General features: G+C 35.2%; 1 protein-coding gene across 1 annotated transcript; it reads left to right on the top strand.

Annotated features, from left to right (window-relative positions):
* The first annotated feature begins 5655 nt into the window (after positions 1-5655).
* LOC125074698 (phenoloxidase-activating factor 2-like) lies at positions 5656-16081 on the top strand. Its single transcript, XM_047686095.1, has 9 exons — positions 5656-5739; positions 8931-9076; positions 9569-9674; positions 10240-10437; positions 11694-11811; positions 12024-12129; positions 14399-14580; positions 15163-15327; positions 15888-16081. Exons 1-9 carry the CDS (start codon positions 5672-5674, stop codon positions 16050-16052), a joined length of 1254 nt encoding a protein of 417 aa, XP_047542051.1. The 5' UTR covers positions 5656-5671; the 3' UTR covers positions 16053-16081.
* Positions 16082-17517: the final 1436 nt, after the last annotated feature.

Below are 17517 nucleotides of genomic sequence, written 5' to 3'. Positions count from 1 at the left end.
GGGTTCAGCCAGCGTTTGCAATGTAAGCGCAAAAGAATGTGTTTATTTACGACATCTAATTAGAAACCTCTAAAATTATCAGTGTTTCTCTACTATATTGTGCATGTATTATACATATAAACCTTCCTCTTGAATCAATCTATCTATTAAAAAAAACCGTATCAAAATCCGTTGTGTAATTTTAAAGACCTAAGCGTACACAGGGACAGACATATAGCGATAGTAGTGATGATACGTGGAAAAAATTTACTTAAATCAAATTACTTGGTAGTAGGGCTTCATGCAAGCCGTTGTGGCTTGGTAAGATATTGTTGTGTCAGTTTGAAGGGTGAGTGAGCCAGTGTATATAGTAAGTCCGTCCACCTTAAAAAAAATGGACTGGCGCGTTTGTAGTTTATCTATGGCCTTTAATTGTGTAGTACAGGAAACATTTCAAGCTGGAATTCTTTTGGCGCGTCTTGAACATATATGAATTTTTAAGATGCGCGCGCACATTGACATGATACGCGATGAAGTTGCTCGCGAATCGCCGATTAAGTGTCACGTCGTTCGAAGTAGACAACTTCACGCCTTATCTTGTTTAATTTATTACAGCTGTGCCCGCGACTTCGTGCACGTTGTTTGATTTTAAGTTATTTGGATATTGTAGCGTGATTTTATTTTTATTCTACATATAATTCTAAAATAAAAGTAGCTTAAGTTAGTCATTATTAAATCCGCTATCTGCCAGTGAAAGTCCCGTCGAAATCGGTTCAACCGTTCCAGAGATTAGCCGGAACAAACAGACAGACAAAAAATGTAAAAAATGTTGTTTTGGTATATGTACCGTGTATACATACATTGAGTAAAATTGGGTTATATTTAAATATATAATATTACAAACAGACACTCCAATTTTATGATATGTATAGATTTTGAATGCTTTTAGTGAGTCTTATAGGAGTGATGGCGAAATAAAATTTATCGTAATAATAATTCTATAACAAATTTCATCAAACAATCAACATCGATCGATCAAACAAATTTAATATCACTATATTCAAAGGTCAAATATGTTTACTAATCCTCTCTTGTCGTACTAACAAATACATCGACTCACTGGCAATGTTTTTAATAACACTTAGGTAATAAAATACCGGTTCGTTCAAGGTCGATGTAGTTTTAATTTATTAATTTAATCAAACAAACGTCTTCCCAGACAGTAATTACCTTGAACTTACTATGATTATAAACCAATATACAAATACTAGTTTCACGTCCTGACTTCGTACGCGTAGAATTCAACGTCAGTTAAAGATTTTAATGCTTTAAAATACATCATTGTGTTTAATATTATATGCAGCGAATTTATATCATTCGCTTCGAAACGGCTTCTTGGTTAAATATTGAAATTTGAATCAATAAGACATTAACGAAATTTGATACATATCATTACATTATATAAAACGAAGTCGCTTCCCGCCGTCTGTCAGTCCCTACTTAAATCTTTAAAACTACGCAACGGACTTCGATGAAGTTGTTTTAAATAGATAGAGTTATTTAAGAGGAAGGTTTATATGTATAATACTTGCACAATATAGTAGAGAAACGCTGATAATTTTAGAGGTTTCTAATGTGATGTCGTAAATAAACACATTTTTTTGCGCTTAAATTGCGGACGCTGGCTGAACCCTATGATACAGATTTTGTTGCTTGCTTCGATAACCTTTCGCTGATGCCAATGACCTTTGAGGTCACGTGATAAGTGCTGGGTTTCCACCGGCTTATTAATCTCATCAGGTCGATGTTATTTTTAATCGGAAACATTTTCCTGTACTAATTGTAAAATCACTGACGTCTGTGATATCACCGATTCTTATATTATGCTTTGACATTTTCTCTCTCTGTCTATCTGTATACCTGTCTCTTACATCGTAATAGACTCTTTGACAGTGCGAAAAATAAAGTGTCAATTATTGTTATCAGTATATATTATGAGTTTAAAAATGGTTATTTTTTAACGAAAAGTTGATAACAATAATTAATTTATTCAAAAAAATCCATAAGTACAAATGCATTTTTTTAAACGTTTGTCACGTGACACAAAACGCTCCTGATTGGTCGGGGTTATGATGTCGTCACTTGCGTGTTAAACTCGTTTGCCTACTGCATGTGGATTATATGTGCCAGGCAAGTGACGTCATCGACCCCATTGCAACGCCATATTGATATTTTTCAGCAAATATGTCCTAGAATTAAAAAACACAACTTTTACTGGGTACCTTAACCTCTACTAAATAATATAAAATGGATTCTAAAACCCAGTCAAATCGCCTATTATATATATTAATCAGGGATGCAACGATACGCCTTTTTGCCGATACGATACCGATACCGATACTCTTAGAAAAATATCGGCGATACCGATACCGATATCGATACCGATACCGATATCGATACCGATACCGATATCGAATTTAAAAAAAAACGTAAAATAAATGTAAGTCGACATGTTGATTGATTGTTTTTATTTAAAAAAAAAATAATAAAATAAAACGTTACAGACTTGGAATGTGAATATTGGTAATTAAGCTCAGTAATTAAGGTCATTAATAAGAGTTACTAACTAAAAAAAAACATTTATCAAATTTTTGTTTAAAAAACAAAGTATTATCTCGTTTGAAACAAAAATGACAAAACAAGAGAGGGTTTACATTACTTTTTTAAAACACGTAATTTGAACAGTATCGTTGTATCGGCCAGAAAAATATCGCCGATACCGATATATTGGATACCTGCTGTATCGCCGATATATCCCTAATATTAATATTATAAATTCTAAAGTTACTCTGTCTGTCTGTTGATTTTTAACGACCAAGTCGTTGAACCGAATTTGACGAAATTTGTTATGTAAACTTGAACATCTGTTAGGTGTAAGACGAGTTGTACTTAAACCTCCGAAAGGCGGTGCATTTTCTGGTTTACGTTTTGTGTTAATACGTTAAAATAAATCAATATTTCATTTCATCTCATCTCGTCTCATCTCATCTCATCTCATCTCATCTCATTTTCATTAGGACAACCAACAGTAGATACAATGTTGTATAATATATCACATCCAAAATAAAAAAATACATTTCAAATTATCGAGGCAAAAGTTCAACTACTTACAGGTCACGTCTCAACGTGCATTATCATATTACACAATGTATGTATTAAAAATATCAATACCAACATAAGCATAATAATTAAAAATAAGAAATACAATAATTCAGCTATGTTGTGCACTACTGAGAGTTTATGATTAATATATCTTTATTTATAATACGACACTATTACACTTAATGTCTGATATTCACTTTAATTTGACTACCAAAATTCCGATAACAGTTTCGTCGATACAAAACGCCATTTTTTCGCAAATCCATAGTGAATATCATAGACTAATCAAGCTCCCGACGAATAATGTCGCGTCAATTTGCTGTCAAATGTTGTTTATTTGGCTTTTCTGCTCTTATAGTTGAAATAATGTACAGGAAACATTTATAATTTGTGTAATAAAATAAACATTGTATTAAAAGATAAAGTGTGAAGTTGTCTATTTCGATCGACTTGACAGTTGACACTTTAATCTCGGTTCAGCGATCAACTTCATTGGGTAGATTTTTTTTTTCTGGCAGTCTAGCAGGAGGCTCACCTGATGGAAAATGACTACCCGTGGACATCTGCAACTGCTTGCAGGTGCGTTGCCGGCCTTTCAGGAAGGAGTACGCTCTTTTCTTGAAGGTTTCCAAGTGGTATCGGTTAGTTTTAATGGCACCCTACAAGCACAGGATATAAAGGCAATCACATATTATTCAAAAAGCGCCAAAAGAGGTACAACTTCAAAAGATCTTACTTTTTTAAGCCTAAATTCATTTGCATATCCCGCCCTGTTCCTCAGTCATTTCGAAATATTAATAAATTAGGCTGAGCTGGACGATACCTTGACATTGTTCCAAAAAAAAACACAAATGTCAAAAATAGCGTCATTGTCCTTTAACTTTGACGTCACAAGACGTGTTTTTCATCGACATTATGAATGATTAATATTAAACATGCATGTATGAGCAACAAACTTTTGCGCAGCTTACAGTCGAGTGAAGAGACAGAAATCGTCACTTGAGGATAAAGCGTTATATAGTCGACCTCTCCCTCTCATTTTCTTTATCCCTGTCTCTTTCTGTTATATATCATACAACATTACTAGATTTTTTTTATTTATTTAATTTAAAACATCCACGGGCTCACACTTGCCCGTGCCTTTTTTACATTTTATTTTTATAAGTTTTGGCGTTATTTTATATATTATTATTATTTTTTTAATATAAATATATATTTTTTAAATAATAAACATTACTAGTTGTCGCCCGTGGCTTCGTTTTAGGGGGTTGGTTGTTATGTGTTTAACAACAAAAGTAGCCTATGTCCTTCCTTGGAGTTCAAATTCATTGGTTTGGCAGTGAAAGAGCGACAGACAGACAGACTGAGTTACTTTCACATTTATAATATACAGTATAGATTTAAATTTATTTAGTATTATTGATTTTATTAATTATTAATTTAATTTATTTGGTCATAATTTATTTTTGATTTCTAATGCACATTATTCCAAACTTTAAGCTTCTGCACTTGTTAAAAAATTTGCACATTCCCAATTTCCCTTGAAAAACACAAAGGTCGCTTCATATTAAGTAATTAATAACCAAAGCTATGATATCCATCCACTGGCGACAGGAGGGCTGGTACGTTTTCAGCCCAGAGGATCGGAATTGCGATTCAACGGGGAAATGCTGCTAGCGTTCTTGCCGCCATTCCATGCGGTCAAGATTTAAATAAATAAATAAATATTGGACAACATCACATTCATTACTCTGATCCCAATGTAAGTAGCTAAAGCACTTGTGTTATGGAAATCAGAAGTAACGACGGTACCACAGACACCCAGACCCAAGACAACTAAGAAAACTAATGGACTTTTTCTACATCGACTCGGCCGGGAATCGAACCCGGGACCTCAGAGTGGCGTACCCATGAAAACCGGTGTACACACTACTCGACCACGGAGGTCGTCAGATTTATACAGTAACTATTTTTAATTCATATTTGTATATATATTTAAGCACTTAATGTTATCAATTCTTTTAATAAATATGTTATTTAATTTAATAACATATAATGATATCAGACTGACAGTTTAGACCTCTCTAAACTCTTGAATTAAATTATTATGGGGGGGGTAAACCGCTTCGTTACGTAACGCGTTACTGCGCCCGTCTGGCTTCCCTATCTCTTACGCACGCGACGGTAGGCAGGCAATAATGATACTAATAATTTACCTTCACAAAATTGTAATGTAAGAATTGTAACTAAGAATAAAATATAAGTCATAATCAATAAAAGATATTATTAATAAAAAAAGACTTTCATTACATTATCATATTAATAAACATAAAATTCAACTAATAACCTAAGCTTTTCTCAAGTTAAACAATTTAATTATTAAATACTTCAACTTTGATTAGTTTTTTCAAAATAATAATTGAGCAAAAACCGAACTGTCATGTTTAAAACATCGATACATTAACCATACACATCACTAGTGTTGTTCTGAACGTATATTTAGACCTGTACGACGACCGGTCAGTCGTCAATGAGTTTCCCTTGCGTGACGACCCGACCGACGTTTGTTTTTTGTTTATTAAAAAATAAAATTATGTGGTGAGTTATTTGTGTTTATAATTAAATAAATGTCTTTACTAAATGTCAACTATGTTCGTAAATGTAAATTATTATCTGTGTGTTTATATATAAATTTTTAATTAGATTGACTTCATTTTATGTTTTTATTTTATTCGCATATTATTGTAACGTGACGGAGGGGGGTGTTATGAGGTCATTATAAAGTCTAGTGATCTTTGTTTTAATATATTTATATATATAAGCGAAATACCAATCGCTGTTTAATCACGAAATCTTAGAAACTACAACACATAAAGCTTGGAATTTGGCAGGTAGGTTCCTTATGTGTGTAGACATCCCCTAAGATGTGGATTTTTTGAAAGTCCAACTCTTAGGGGGTTAAACGGGGGTTTGAAGTTTGTATGAAAGTCCTATAGTCGGGCATACTATAATTATAATTTTGTAGCTGATATGATTTCAAGTGAAGATTATTAGAAGTTGTGCATTATTGTCTTGATATTTAAATCCGTTTTATGACTTGGTGCTATTTTAAATTATAAAAAGTCATAGAATTTTTCACGAGTATTACTTTAATTCATTGATTGGTCTATTCAACCCCCCTTGGGCAATTGTCGTCCCAACTCCTAACACAAGTGATAAGCTTAATAATTTCCTATTTAAAAGGGTATTGCTACTAACCTTAAAAAAAAAAGAAAAAACTATCGTTCGTATATTTGTAACAATATATTTAAATATGCGTTCTTAAACTATTCATGAGGGTTGAAATGAAAATTAGCTGATATCATCCAATAAATACCCGTGGTGATTACAGAGCGGGATTAAGGGGTATTGAAAGGGGGGTTAAACGATTTTCTTAGTTGATTAGCTACGGTTACTGAGCAGGTAGTCCATTGCCAGTCTCCAAAAATTCATATGTTAATCTAAATCTTAAATTTCTCGTATATCAAGATAGACGCACTATAAAATGGCTACCACAAATATGTCAATATTATTATCTTGGTGTGTGACAGACGCTTGACACGTCACGTCATACTACTTTTGTACTTAGTATACAACGATTGGCTTCTATTATCGACATATTCTCAGCTTATCGTCCCCCTGCCCTTATCCCAATTTTACTCGGGGTCGGCGCAGCATGTCTTCTTCTCCCATACTTCTCTGTCGGACGTCATCTCACAAGTAACATTCTTTCTAACCATATCGTCTTTCGCACGATCCATCCATCGTTTCTTGGGTCGTCCCCTACCTCTATATCCATCCACATCCATAAACAAAACCGTTCTCACAACATGGTCCGACTATATCGACCTATTCTCAGCTATGGCAAAGATATATTAATAATCACAAATTTGATAATACGGTGTTTTCAATACCGGTTTATGAAGCAAGAACTTATTTGTCAATTTATATGTTTTTTCCTCCTAATGTTCGAAGTATTCAAACATTCTGACACGCTATCAAACACATTTGATAAAATGGCGTTGTGTAAAGCGTTTGGTTTTGTAATTTCATTAAATTGGGAAAATAATCATTTGTAACACAATAACAACATGTAAATTTCCCACTGCTGGGCTAAAGCTTCCTCTCCCTTTGAGAAGTTTAGGAGCTTATACCATCACGCCGCTCCAATGGTGGATACACGTGTGGCTGAATTTCGTTTAAATTAGACACATGCAGGTCTCCTCACCGCCTATCACAAGTCGAATTATAAACACAAATTAAGCACATGAAAATTCAGTGGTGCTTGGGTTTGCAAACGCAATTGGCCATCTCGATTCAATAATTGTTATATTTGTCAATAAATAATTAATAATTAGGGTGACAACTTTTGAATTAATAACAAAATCAAAATATACTTTATTCAAGTAGGCTTTTACAAGCGCTTTTGAATCGTAATTTAACAAACTATATTAAGTCATTTAACAACTATCTTCATTTACTACCGAGAAGAACCGGCAAGAAACTCAGTAGTTACTCTTTTTCAACATATAAAAATACGGTCATGTTAGTTAAATACAATTATATATGTAAGAAGTCAACTAGCGTTAACTCCACGCATTTTTATCATCGATATAATCTTGTATCGAATAATATGCCTTCTTTAACAGTGTATTTTTTACAAATGACTTGAATCTATGAAACGGCAACGGTAAAAATGTCTGCGGTATTTTATTATAGAAGCGGATACCTTGCCCCAAGAAAGATTTATTGACTTTGACCTTGAGAACTAATATGTCCCTTCTGTACAATACTGAGTACTACTGTTTGGCAGTAGAGTATCTGATGAATGAATACCTACCGAAACGGACTTCCGCAAAGTCCTAGAAGCGAATCAAATGTTGCTAAATGTATTTAAAGGCGGGAGATCACCTTTTGTCAGGATTAGCCACGATTTATGACCCGTGGGCTATCGGAGAGCGAGATAAAACTTAAAAATCGATTATATTATACTTTAGTTCTTTAAATCAAATTGAAATCAAAGTTTATTACCATCAGGATCAATTTAATAAACACTTTGATATCACAAATCAAACGAAATTAACAAAAACGTATCGTAGATTACACGGAACAAAAGCGATTCGTCGTATATGTGGTGCGTTTACGATGACGGTTGCTCTTCCCAGTTGAACGCCGCCATTATGTGTGTGCTAACCATCCACACGACGCTCCGCTAGATTTTGACAGTTATGACTAGTTTTCAAATCTAGTTCCGACGTAATTCATCAGATGACGCTACGCATGCGCCGTCATATTTATCAATTCATTTATTTATTGTAAAAAAGCCGAGATGGCCCAGTATTATAAAACGCGTGCATCTTAATGATTTGATAATGATTTCGGGTTCAAACCCAGGCAGGCACCACTGATTTTTCATGTGCTTAATTTGTGTTCATAATTCATCTCGTGCTCGGCGGTGAAGGAAAACATCGTGAGGAAACCTGCATGTGTCTAATTTCAACGAATTTTGCCACATGTGTATTCCGCCAACCCGCATTGGAGCAGCAAGGAATATGCTCCAAACCTTCTCCTCAAAGGGAGAGGAGGCCTTTAGCCCAGCAGTGGGAAAATTTACAGGCTGCTAATGCTAATGTAAAAGTTACACCATCACGAAGCACTTAAAATTATTATCCGATGTGGGTAAGATTCTAGGTGACACATCTTTGAAGGTGTAAACAACATTGGGCATTCAAGCGGCTTCTTTATCGCAGGATTCATCTGGTCCATGTGATCGGCTGGTTGATGCTGTGCAACGCGGCGAGCGACGTAGATGTCTCTCAGATAGAAACATTCCTGCTAGAAGTTGCCGATGAGAAAGAAAAAAACGTAAACGTGAAATCAACAGTTCTAGATAATTGTACGTTTCAGAATTTATGATATACTTGATGGTAAATGGTCACCGCCTATAGACATCTGTATGAAATATTAACCATCCACCAAACTTGGGAACTACGAAGCCCTACCAACATTGTTTTTATACAAATATTTTAAAACGTCTCCCCTTAAATGTATATATCTAACAGTTTGTACATCCGTGTTTACCTACGTCTTGTAAAATGACAATTTGAAAGAGCACGTACTATTCCAGACTACAACAATGTGTGATTAGGCTAAGCAGATAGGCTTCCACCCGTTTGGGTAGGTCCCACCCATTCGCCACTGTACCGCTAAACAGCAATAACTTTTATTGTTCTACTCGGCTTAAAGGATGAATGAGGCAGTATAACTACAGGCGCAGAGGATAAAACTTGGTCCTCAAGTGTCCTCTGGTGACCACTTACCATCAGGTGCTCTATTTTTCAATTAAGAACAGATGTTTTTGCTTTAATATACATATTTTTTTTTTCAGATAAATTATGTAATCATGAAAAGGGTCTTACTGCGCGGTGTGTCAAGAAATCCCTCTGCGGAGATAAATCCCCGCCCGTGGATCCCGCCACGACTTTTACCTTCAGGTAAGAAAGAACCAGTCCAGTGGTTAAAACGTGTTTGCGTGGGTTTAGCTTGAGCAAGTCACACGCTTACTTACTTGCCTTTTTATAATATATGCGTCTTAAGTTTATAAGGGGGGTACTTCATGAATGGTGTGTTACCTTATGAAGTACCCCCCGAGAGTGTTTGGTATATTAGTGACCTAAAAAACCCCAGTATTGTGGTTGTTTATTACAAATGTGAAAGTCTGTCTATTGCTCTTTCACGGGAAAACCACTGAACCGAACTTGAAGAAATTTGGTACGAATCAAGTTTGAACTCCACAGAAGTACACAGGCTTAACGCCTACACCTAACAACTATACCTTTAAACTCGAAACGCGTAATATACAGTTACAGACTATATACATTTCGATCCAGATTAATTGACTTATAGAGATGATTATATATTATTTATTGTATATTATGTATATATTATTTTAAATTGAAAAAAAAAGAAGACGACAAGATTGAAGTCCAGCGAAGATCTGCTGATGTTAAGTAAAAATATAAAACTCCAAAAAGTAAAATGTACAAAAAATACTTACAGAGAAATAGGAGGGACCTGCACTTACCTACAGACCTGCTGTCCCGAAAATAAAATAAGGGCTGAACCAAAGAAACCTAAAGTACAGAAGAAACGTGGCTGCGGATACAGCAACCCTGGGGCGAACGTCCTCCGAGAACTGGCCGACAAATATGGATACGCGGATTATGGAGATTTCCCATGGATGATTGTTATAATGAAGTAAGTACCGTTATTATATTTAAACTTCTCACTTCTGGTTAACATTATTATAAGGTGTTTTACAGTTAATTTGAAAAAGCATCGAAGTCTAAGAACAATTAGTATTATTAAAAACACATTGAGCATTGATTGTAAGATCATTTATATACATTTAAAATATAAAGGGATCTAAAGTTGAACCTTGTGGAACACCCAATTTCAAAACAGATACAGAAAAAAATAAACTATTACGAGACTTAATTCCAATTTTGATTTATCATTTATCCAATGTAGTAGAACCATTATTACAGTCGGTCGCTCTGTTTCTATACTGGCTCACCATCAATATCAGAACAGAATGACACCAGTAGTATTAAAAATAGACTAATGTACGAATAAACTCGAAAATCACTGCAGACGGATTCGTAATATCAAAAAGTGATTTACGATATTGAATAATAATTATATAATTTTAATAATTCAAGCCTTTTACGTAGAAAGTGAGTTTTATCAGAAAAATACAGCTACTCAGATCATCATGGGCTAAGCTAGAGATGATTAACTTTTTTTTTTATAAATAAATATTCGACAACATCACATACATTAGTCTGATCCCAATGTAAGTAGCTAAAGCACTTGTGTTATGGAAAATCAGAAGTAACGACGGTACCACAAACACCCAGACCCAAGACAACATAGAAAACTAAAGGACTTTTTAAAATCAAACCCGGGACCTCGGAGTGGCGTGATGAAAACCGGTGTACACACGACTCGACCACGGAGGTCGTCGAGTAGTGTGTACACTGGATCATCGCATGTAATTTAATGGCTAGATCCCAAGGCCTACGTAAAGCTCGAGTCGACGCTGATAAATAGTTATGAGGCCAAAAATTTCTCCCTGAGTCTGGAATTTCGGCCTCGGTAAGGACGTAAAGCCGTTAGTCCTACGCCTGGCTCTCCAGTCATATTTATTGTCCTATCGGATTAATTGAGAAAATAAAGAGTGCACATATATTTGTGCACTCGCTAGTGTACTATAATATCTTAGGCATTTTTTTAGGTTTTTTCTTTTTTTTTTTAAGATACTAATTAAAGTTTATTAACTTAAGAATTGATAACATTAAATGCTTAAATATATACAAATATGAATTAAAATATGTAGTTAGTGTATAAATCTTGACATAAATATATAAATTTTAGTTAAATAAGAATATCTGGCGTGAAATTAATCAGGAGGACGTCAATATCATAACATTTTATTATAAACATTGTTACAGAAAGGGAATACCAACGGGACAGTTCGATAAGGCCTACATAGCTGGTGGAACTCTTATCGATCCATCCGTCGTCATAACCGTAGCTCATAAAGTAGACGATATAGAAGACAATTCTGAGGTGTGTACATTGTTACTGATATAGCGTATTCCAATGAAAGAAACGACAAACCTCAGATTTACAAATTCCATGCGATTTGCCAATAGCTCAGCTATACCGTGCACTACTTGTGGTCTTGCAACCCGCAACCCGGTTAAGATGCACGCGTTCTAACCACTGGGCAATCTCGGCTCACATTTGACTATATTTCACCCAAAACTTTTTCATCCCAGATAATGTGTCGCGCTGGGGAATGGGACACCAAGACGGACGACGAGTTCTTCAAGCATCAGGACAGAGATGTTAAGAGTATCATTATACATAACGAGTACATGAGGCGTAAGTATTATGTGTTATCTTGATATTATTATTTGAACTAGACTCCGGCCGTCGCTACGTCAATAAAGGGGGGGGGGGGGCGTTGTCACAGTAATTTTTTTAGGTAAGTGCTATTCTACTTTTTAATAATATTTTTACGTTTACAAGTACTTATAACGAAGTTATTAATTAATAACTATATACAATTCTTATGTATATTCAATTTATATAGGAATTGTTAATGAAAACCCGGTTTTACTCGGATAAAGTGTCGTAATCAAACTAAACAAATATAAACTACTGTAGCCCGCACGAAATTATTATTTGGAACACACTTTCTGAACGCACCCGTAAACGTCAAACATGGCCGCCCGTTGAACTGTCATTGAATTTAATGGATTTAGTGTCGAAATATCTCGATTATACGAATTATGCGGATATTTTACGTTTAATACAAACTTAAATTTAGTTTTTCTAACGCTAGCAAAAATAAAATAATTTATTAATTAATTTCCTTTCGTTTGCAATTTTAAATTAATAAATAAATAATGAGCCGAGATGGCCCATTTCATGTGCTTAATTTGTGTTTATAATTCATCTCGTGCTCGGCGATGAAGGAAAACATCATGAGGAAACCTGCATGTGTCTAATTTCAACGAAATTCTGCCACATGTGTACTCCAACCCGCATTGGAGGAGCGTGGTGGAATATGCTCCAAACCTTCTCCTCAAAGGGAGAGGAGGCCTTTATCCCAGCAGTGGGACATTTACGGGCTGCTAATGCTAATGCTAAAAAATAAATAATTTGTCGACTAAAAATCATTATTTTTTAACGATATATAATTGGATAGATTTCGATCGTGTCTACCGTAGTAGACCTGCACGAAATTATTAATATAGAAAACAGTATAACACGCCAAGAATGTATCATTTTAAACCAATCAGAGAGCTTGACGTAATGACATTCGAAAAGTCACACTAATTCTCCTTATAATATACCAGCTTAACCTGCGGCTTGACCCGCGCGAAATATATAAAAAACAAACTTCCAACCCCCATTTTACCCCCTCAGTTTCGTAAAATCCGATTTCTTAGCGGATGTCAACACCCTATAAGGAACCTACCGGCCAATTTTCAAGTTTGTATGCGTTATAGTTTCTGAGACTTCGTGATTAATCAGTTTGCGGTATTTCGCTTTTATATATGTATGTATATATAGCCTATTCCTAATGGAAGTAGGAAAAAAGATAAACAAACCTTAGATTTACGTATTTCACGCGATTCGCTAATAACTCAGCTATGTTGTGCACTACTAAGATTTTATGATTAATATATATTTATTTATAATACAACACTCTTACACTTAACTACTTATATCCACTTTAATTTTCGTTCCAAAATTCCGATGACAGGTTCGTCGACGTTCAAAAACCCAATTTTCCTTAAATCCATAGTGAATACCAAATAACAATAATCAAGCTATCGACCGATGATATCGCGTCAATTTGCTGTCAAATGTTGTTTATTTGGCTATTTTACTGTTATGGTTGGAATAGAGTTTATATATCGACGTGCATTACTTTCATTAGCCATTTAGTCAGACGTCAGTATTAATGCTTTCAAGACCTGTTATTGTGCGTGAAAAGTCTTAGAAAAAAGACGCAAAAAATATATAATATATTTGTTAAGTTTTATTTTATTAAAAGCTGTATAATTTCTACTGATAAATAAATCTGTAATCTTTTTTCCCAAAAAGTCAGATTCACTTACATGAGAACAATATCATAAAAGTAACAATAAAATATAGGCCTTATAGGTACTCAGTTAACGGAATATAATATAATTAAATCTGCTGTATATATTTTAATCGCTACAAAAGTGGGTATTCTCTTAAATTTATTTTGATAGTTGAGACTTAACTGAGTTTACATTATTTATAAGAAGGTAATTTGTTACAAAGTTGTGCTCCATTGAAAGTAATTTTTGGGAGAACTAATATGCTTGGTCTACGTGTGCTACGTCTATTGTTTTGTTTTATAAACGTCAAATCTGAATGTATCGATTTATTAATAATTTTTCTACTAAGTATACAAGAATTATACACATAAAATTGACGTAATTTCATAATGTTTGTAAAGTGTAGCTGTTGATGTCAAGGATGGATATCGAATAGGAATTTAATTATTTTATTTTGTTTTCTTTGAAGTTCTTGCAGTTTTGTTTTTCATTGCCCCATATTTCTATTAGATATGAAATGCGATTTTACTAAACTTAATCTTTCTCACAACCAGAGAAAGCCCATAACGATGTTGCGCTCATCATCCTGAAGGAGCCGTTCAACTTGGACGAAGCTCCTCACATAGGAGTGGCGTGCTTGGAGAAGAAGCTGCCCAGCCCTGGAACGGAGTGCTTCAGCATGGGTTGGGGCAAGGACTTCGTTAATGATCAAATGTATGCTGCTATACTTAAAAAGGTAAGTAAGGTTCTATTCATGTCAAGTAAACCAAAATCAAATTATTCTTTATTCAAGTGATGACCTCCGTGGTCGAGTAGTGTGTACACCGGTTTTCATGGGTACGCCACTCCGAGGTCCCGGGTCCGATTCCCAGCGGAGTCGATGTAGAAAAAGTTCATTGGTTTTCTATGTTGTCTTGGGTCTGGGTGATTGTGGTACCGTCGTTACTTCTGACTTTCCATAACACAAGTGCTTTAGCTACTTACAATGGGATCAGAGTAATGTATGTGATGTTGTCCAATATTTTATTGCTCTAATCAAGTAGGCTCATAAAAGCACTTTGGAATGGTCACGTTACATCTGAATTAAATGTAATGATACCACCGGTTCAGAAAGTTGATTCCACCTATAAGAACCGGCAAGAAACTCAGTAGTTATTCCACTTTTATAAATGTATATCCTGTCTATATATCAACAAATACTTAAATTATGATCTCGTATTGAATAATATACCTTATTTATCAATTTTCTTTTGACATTAGCTTTAATTTTTTTAATAGTGTTACCGACCTGCCTCAATTAAATGGCTTTCATTTTCAGTTGAAACTACCGCTGGTCGCTGCTGACAGATGTCAGAATCTCTATCGGAACAGCCAGCTGGGTCAAACGTACAGCTTGCACAAGAGTCTCACGTGCGCTGGGGGGGAGGCAAACGTCGATACTTGCATCGGAGACGGCGGCTCATCACTCGTATGCCCTATCCCTGTAAGTAGACTCGGTAGAAGTATTTATAGAGTATCAGACTCGATCTTCAAGCAAGCAATTCATACTTGAGGTTTGTGCAAGTCTCCTTACCGAACAGCGATATTATTACTAACAGTATTTAAAACGGGATATTTACCATGTTTTTTATTTTTATTTGTTGGAGCTCGATATTTCGATATTATCTACGAATGTCTTGTTCACGAGACTGACAACATGGTGAAAAACATGGTAAATATCCCGTTTTAAATACTGTTAGTAATAAAAATAACCATGTTAATTTAAAATCTTATAGCGATATTATTGTTGTGTACCGAATGGTGAGTGAGCCAGTGTAACTAGTTTACAAGGTGACGCATTTGCGATGTATGGTGGTTAATATTTCTTACAGCGGAAACGAGCAGTAGTGACGACGATCTATCAGGTAGCCCATTGAATACCTGATGAGGCAACCAAGTAATTTGTATGTAATTTGTGTTCAAACAAATTAAAAGTGCTTCAAAATGAAATTTGTCTATGAACTATGGGTGGTCGAAGATGTTCTTTTATTTTATTTTTTTCAGGATAAATCTGGCTTACGCTTTTCCGTCGTCGGGATGGTCGCTTACGGACTTGGTTGCGGAATAGAGAATTTGCCGGGAGTCTACGTGAAAATACCGGAGGTATACGATTGGGTGTTCAGGGAAATGGTTACACAAGGCTACAATGAGAAGTTCTTTGTCAGCTAGAAAGCATAAAGATGTTTCTTTTTTTATAATTTGTTGTTGTTTTTTTTATTATTTACACAATTTTCTCATACATCTAATTCAAACAATCGGTCAAAAGACAAGTTAACCTTTGACATCGAATTGAAATCTTGACCTTTGAATATGATTGGTGACCTTGAATAAACTATTCATAATGGATTTACGAAAGAATCACGTTTTAAGCGTCAACGAAGCCGTCATCGGAACTTTTGAAGCAAAATTAAAGTGGATATAAGTGGCCAAGTGTATTAGTGTTGTATTATAAATGGTATATACATGAAAGCTCATTGTGTAGAATACGACAATTAGCAAATTGCATGGAATACGTAAATCTAAGGTTTATATTAACACATTAACCGCCAGTAAATTTCCCACTGCTGGGCTAATGCCTTCTCTCCCTTTGAGGAGAAGGTTTGAGCATAATCCACCACGCTGCTCCAATGCGGTTTGGTGGATTCAAATGTGGCAGAATTTCGTTGAAATTAGATACATGCAAGTTTCCTCACGATATTTTTCTTCACCGCCGAGCACGAGATGAATTATAAACACAAATTGAGCACATGAAAATTCAGTGGTGCCTGCCTGGGTTTGGTTTTATTTAATTTGTTTTTATAATTTACCACGTGGGAGAAAACCTGCATGTAATACTGTTGAATTTACATATATCAAATAACGCAATTGAATAAACTCCAACCCTAAATATTATTTTAATTATTTTTCCCGTTTGAAGTTTAGAAAACTTACCAATTTACGTCGAATTTGGAAGCATTTAATAACTGGGGTTAGCTGATTGAATGGGCACAAAGTACGCTATTTCTTTTTTTTATGATTTTTTTTATGTGATTGGTGGCAAACGAGAAAATACCTGATGGAAAGTGACACCGCCCATGGACATCTGCAACACCGGGAGGCTTGCAGATGCGTTGCCGGAATTTAAGGAAGGAGTACGCTTTTTTCCGCCGGCGAAAGCTGGATCCACAAAGTGGTTGTGCGTTAAAATATTTCAAGCGCTCCACAGCATTTAATGCTTAACCACAAAGCATATAGTATGTGGTACATTAATACAGCACTTATGATCCGGTGTTAGCCTCATAAATTTTTGGACCACAGCATAAGGCTCAATAGTAGTCTTTCAAAGCTCCATTTGATGGGACACCATATCATCAATCTACAATTATTGGCACACTACAAGCATATTTATGACAACTTTACTTGGTGGTAGGGCTTTGTGCAAGCCCGTCTGGGTAGGTACCACCCACTCATCAGATATTCTACCGCCAAATAACAGTACACTGTATTGTTGTGTTCCGGTTTGAAGGGTGAGTGAGCCAGTGTAATCACAGGTACATAAGATCTTAGTTCCCAAGGTTGGTGGCGCATAGGTGATGTAAGGAATGGTTAATATTTCTTACAGCGCCTTTGTCTATGGGCGGTGGTGACCACTTAA

This window comes from Vanessa atalanta, chromosome 28 (genome assembly GCF_905147765.1).
Source record: "Vanessa atalanta chromosome 28, ilVanAtal1.2, whole genome shotgun sequence".
Lineage (NCBI taxonomy): Eukaryota > Metazoa > Arthropoda > Insecta > Lepidoptera > Nymphalidae > Vanessa > Vanessa atalanta.
This window is presented reverse-complemented; position numbering and strand designations above follow the sequence as displayed.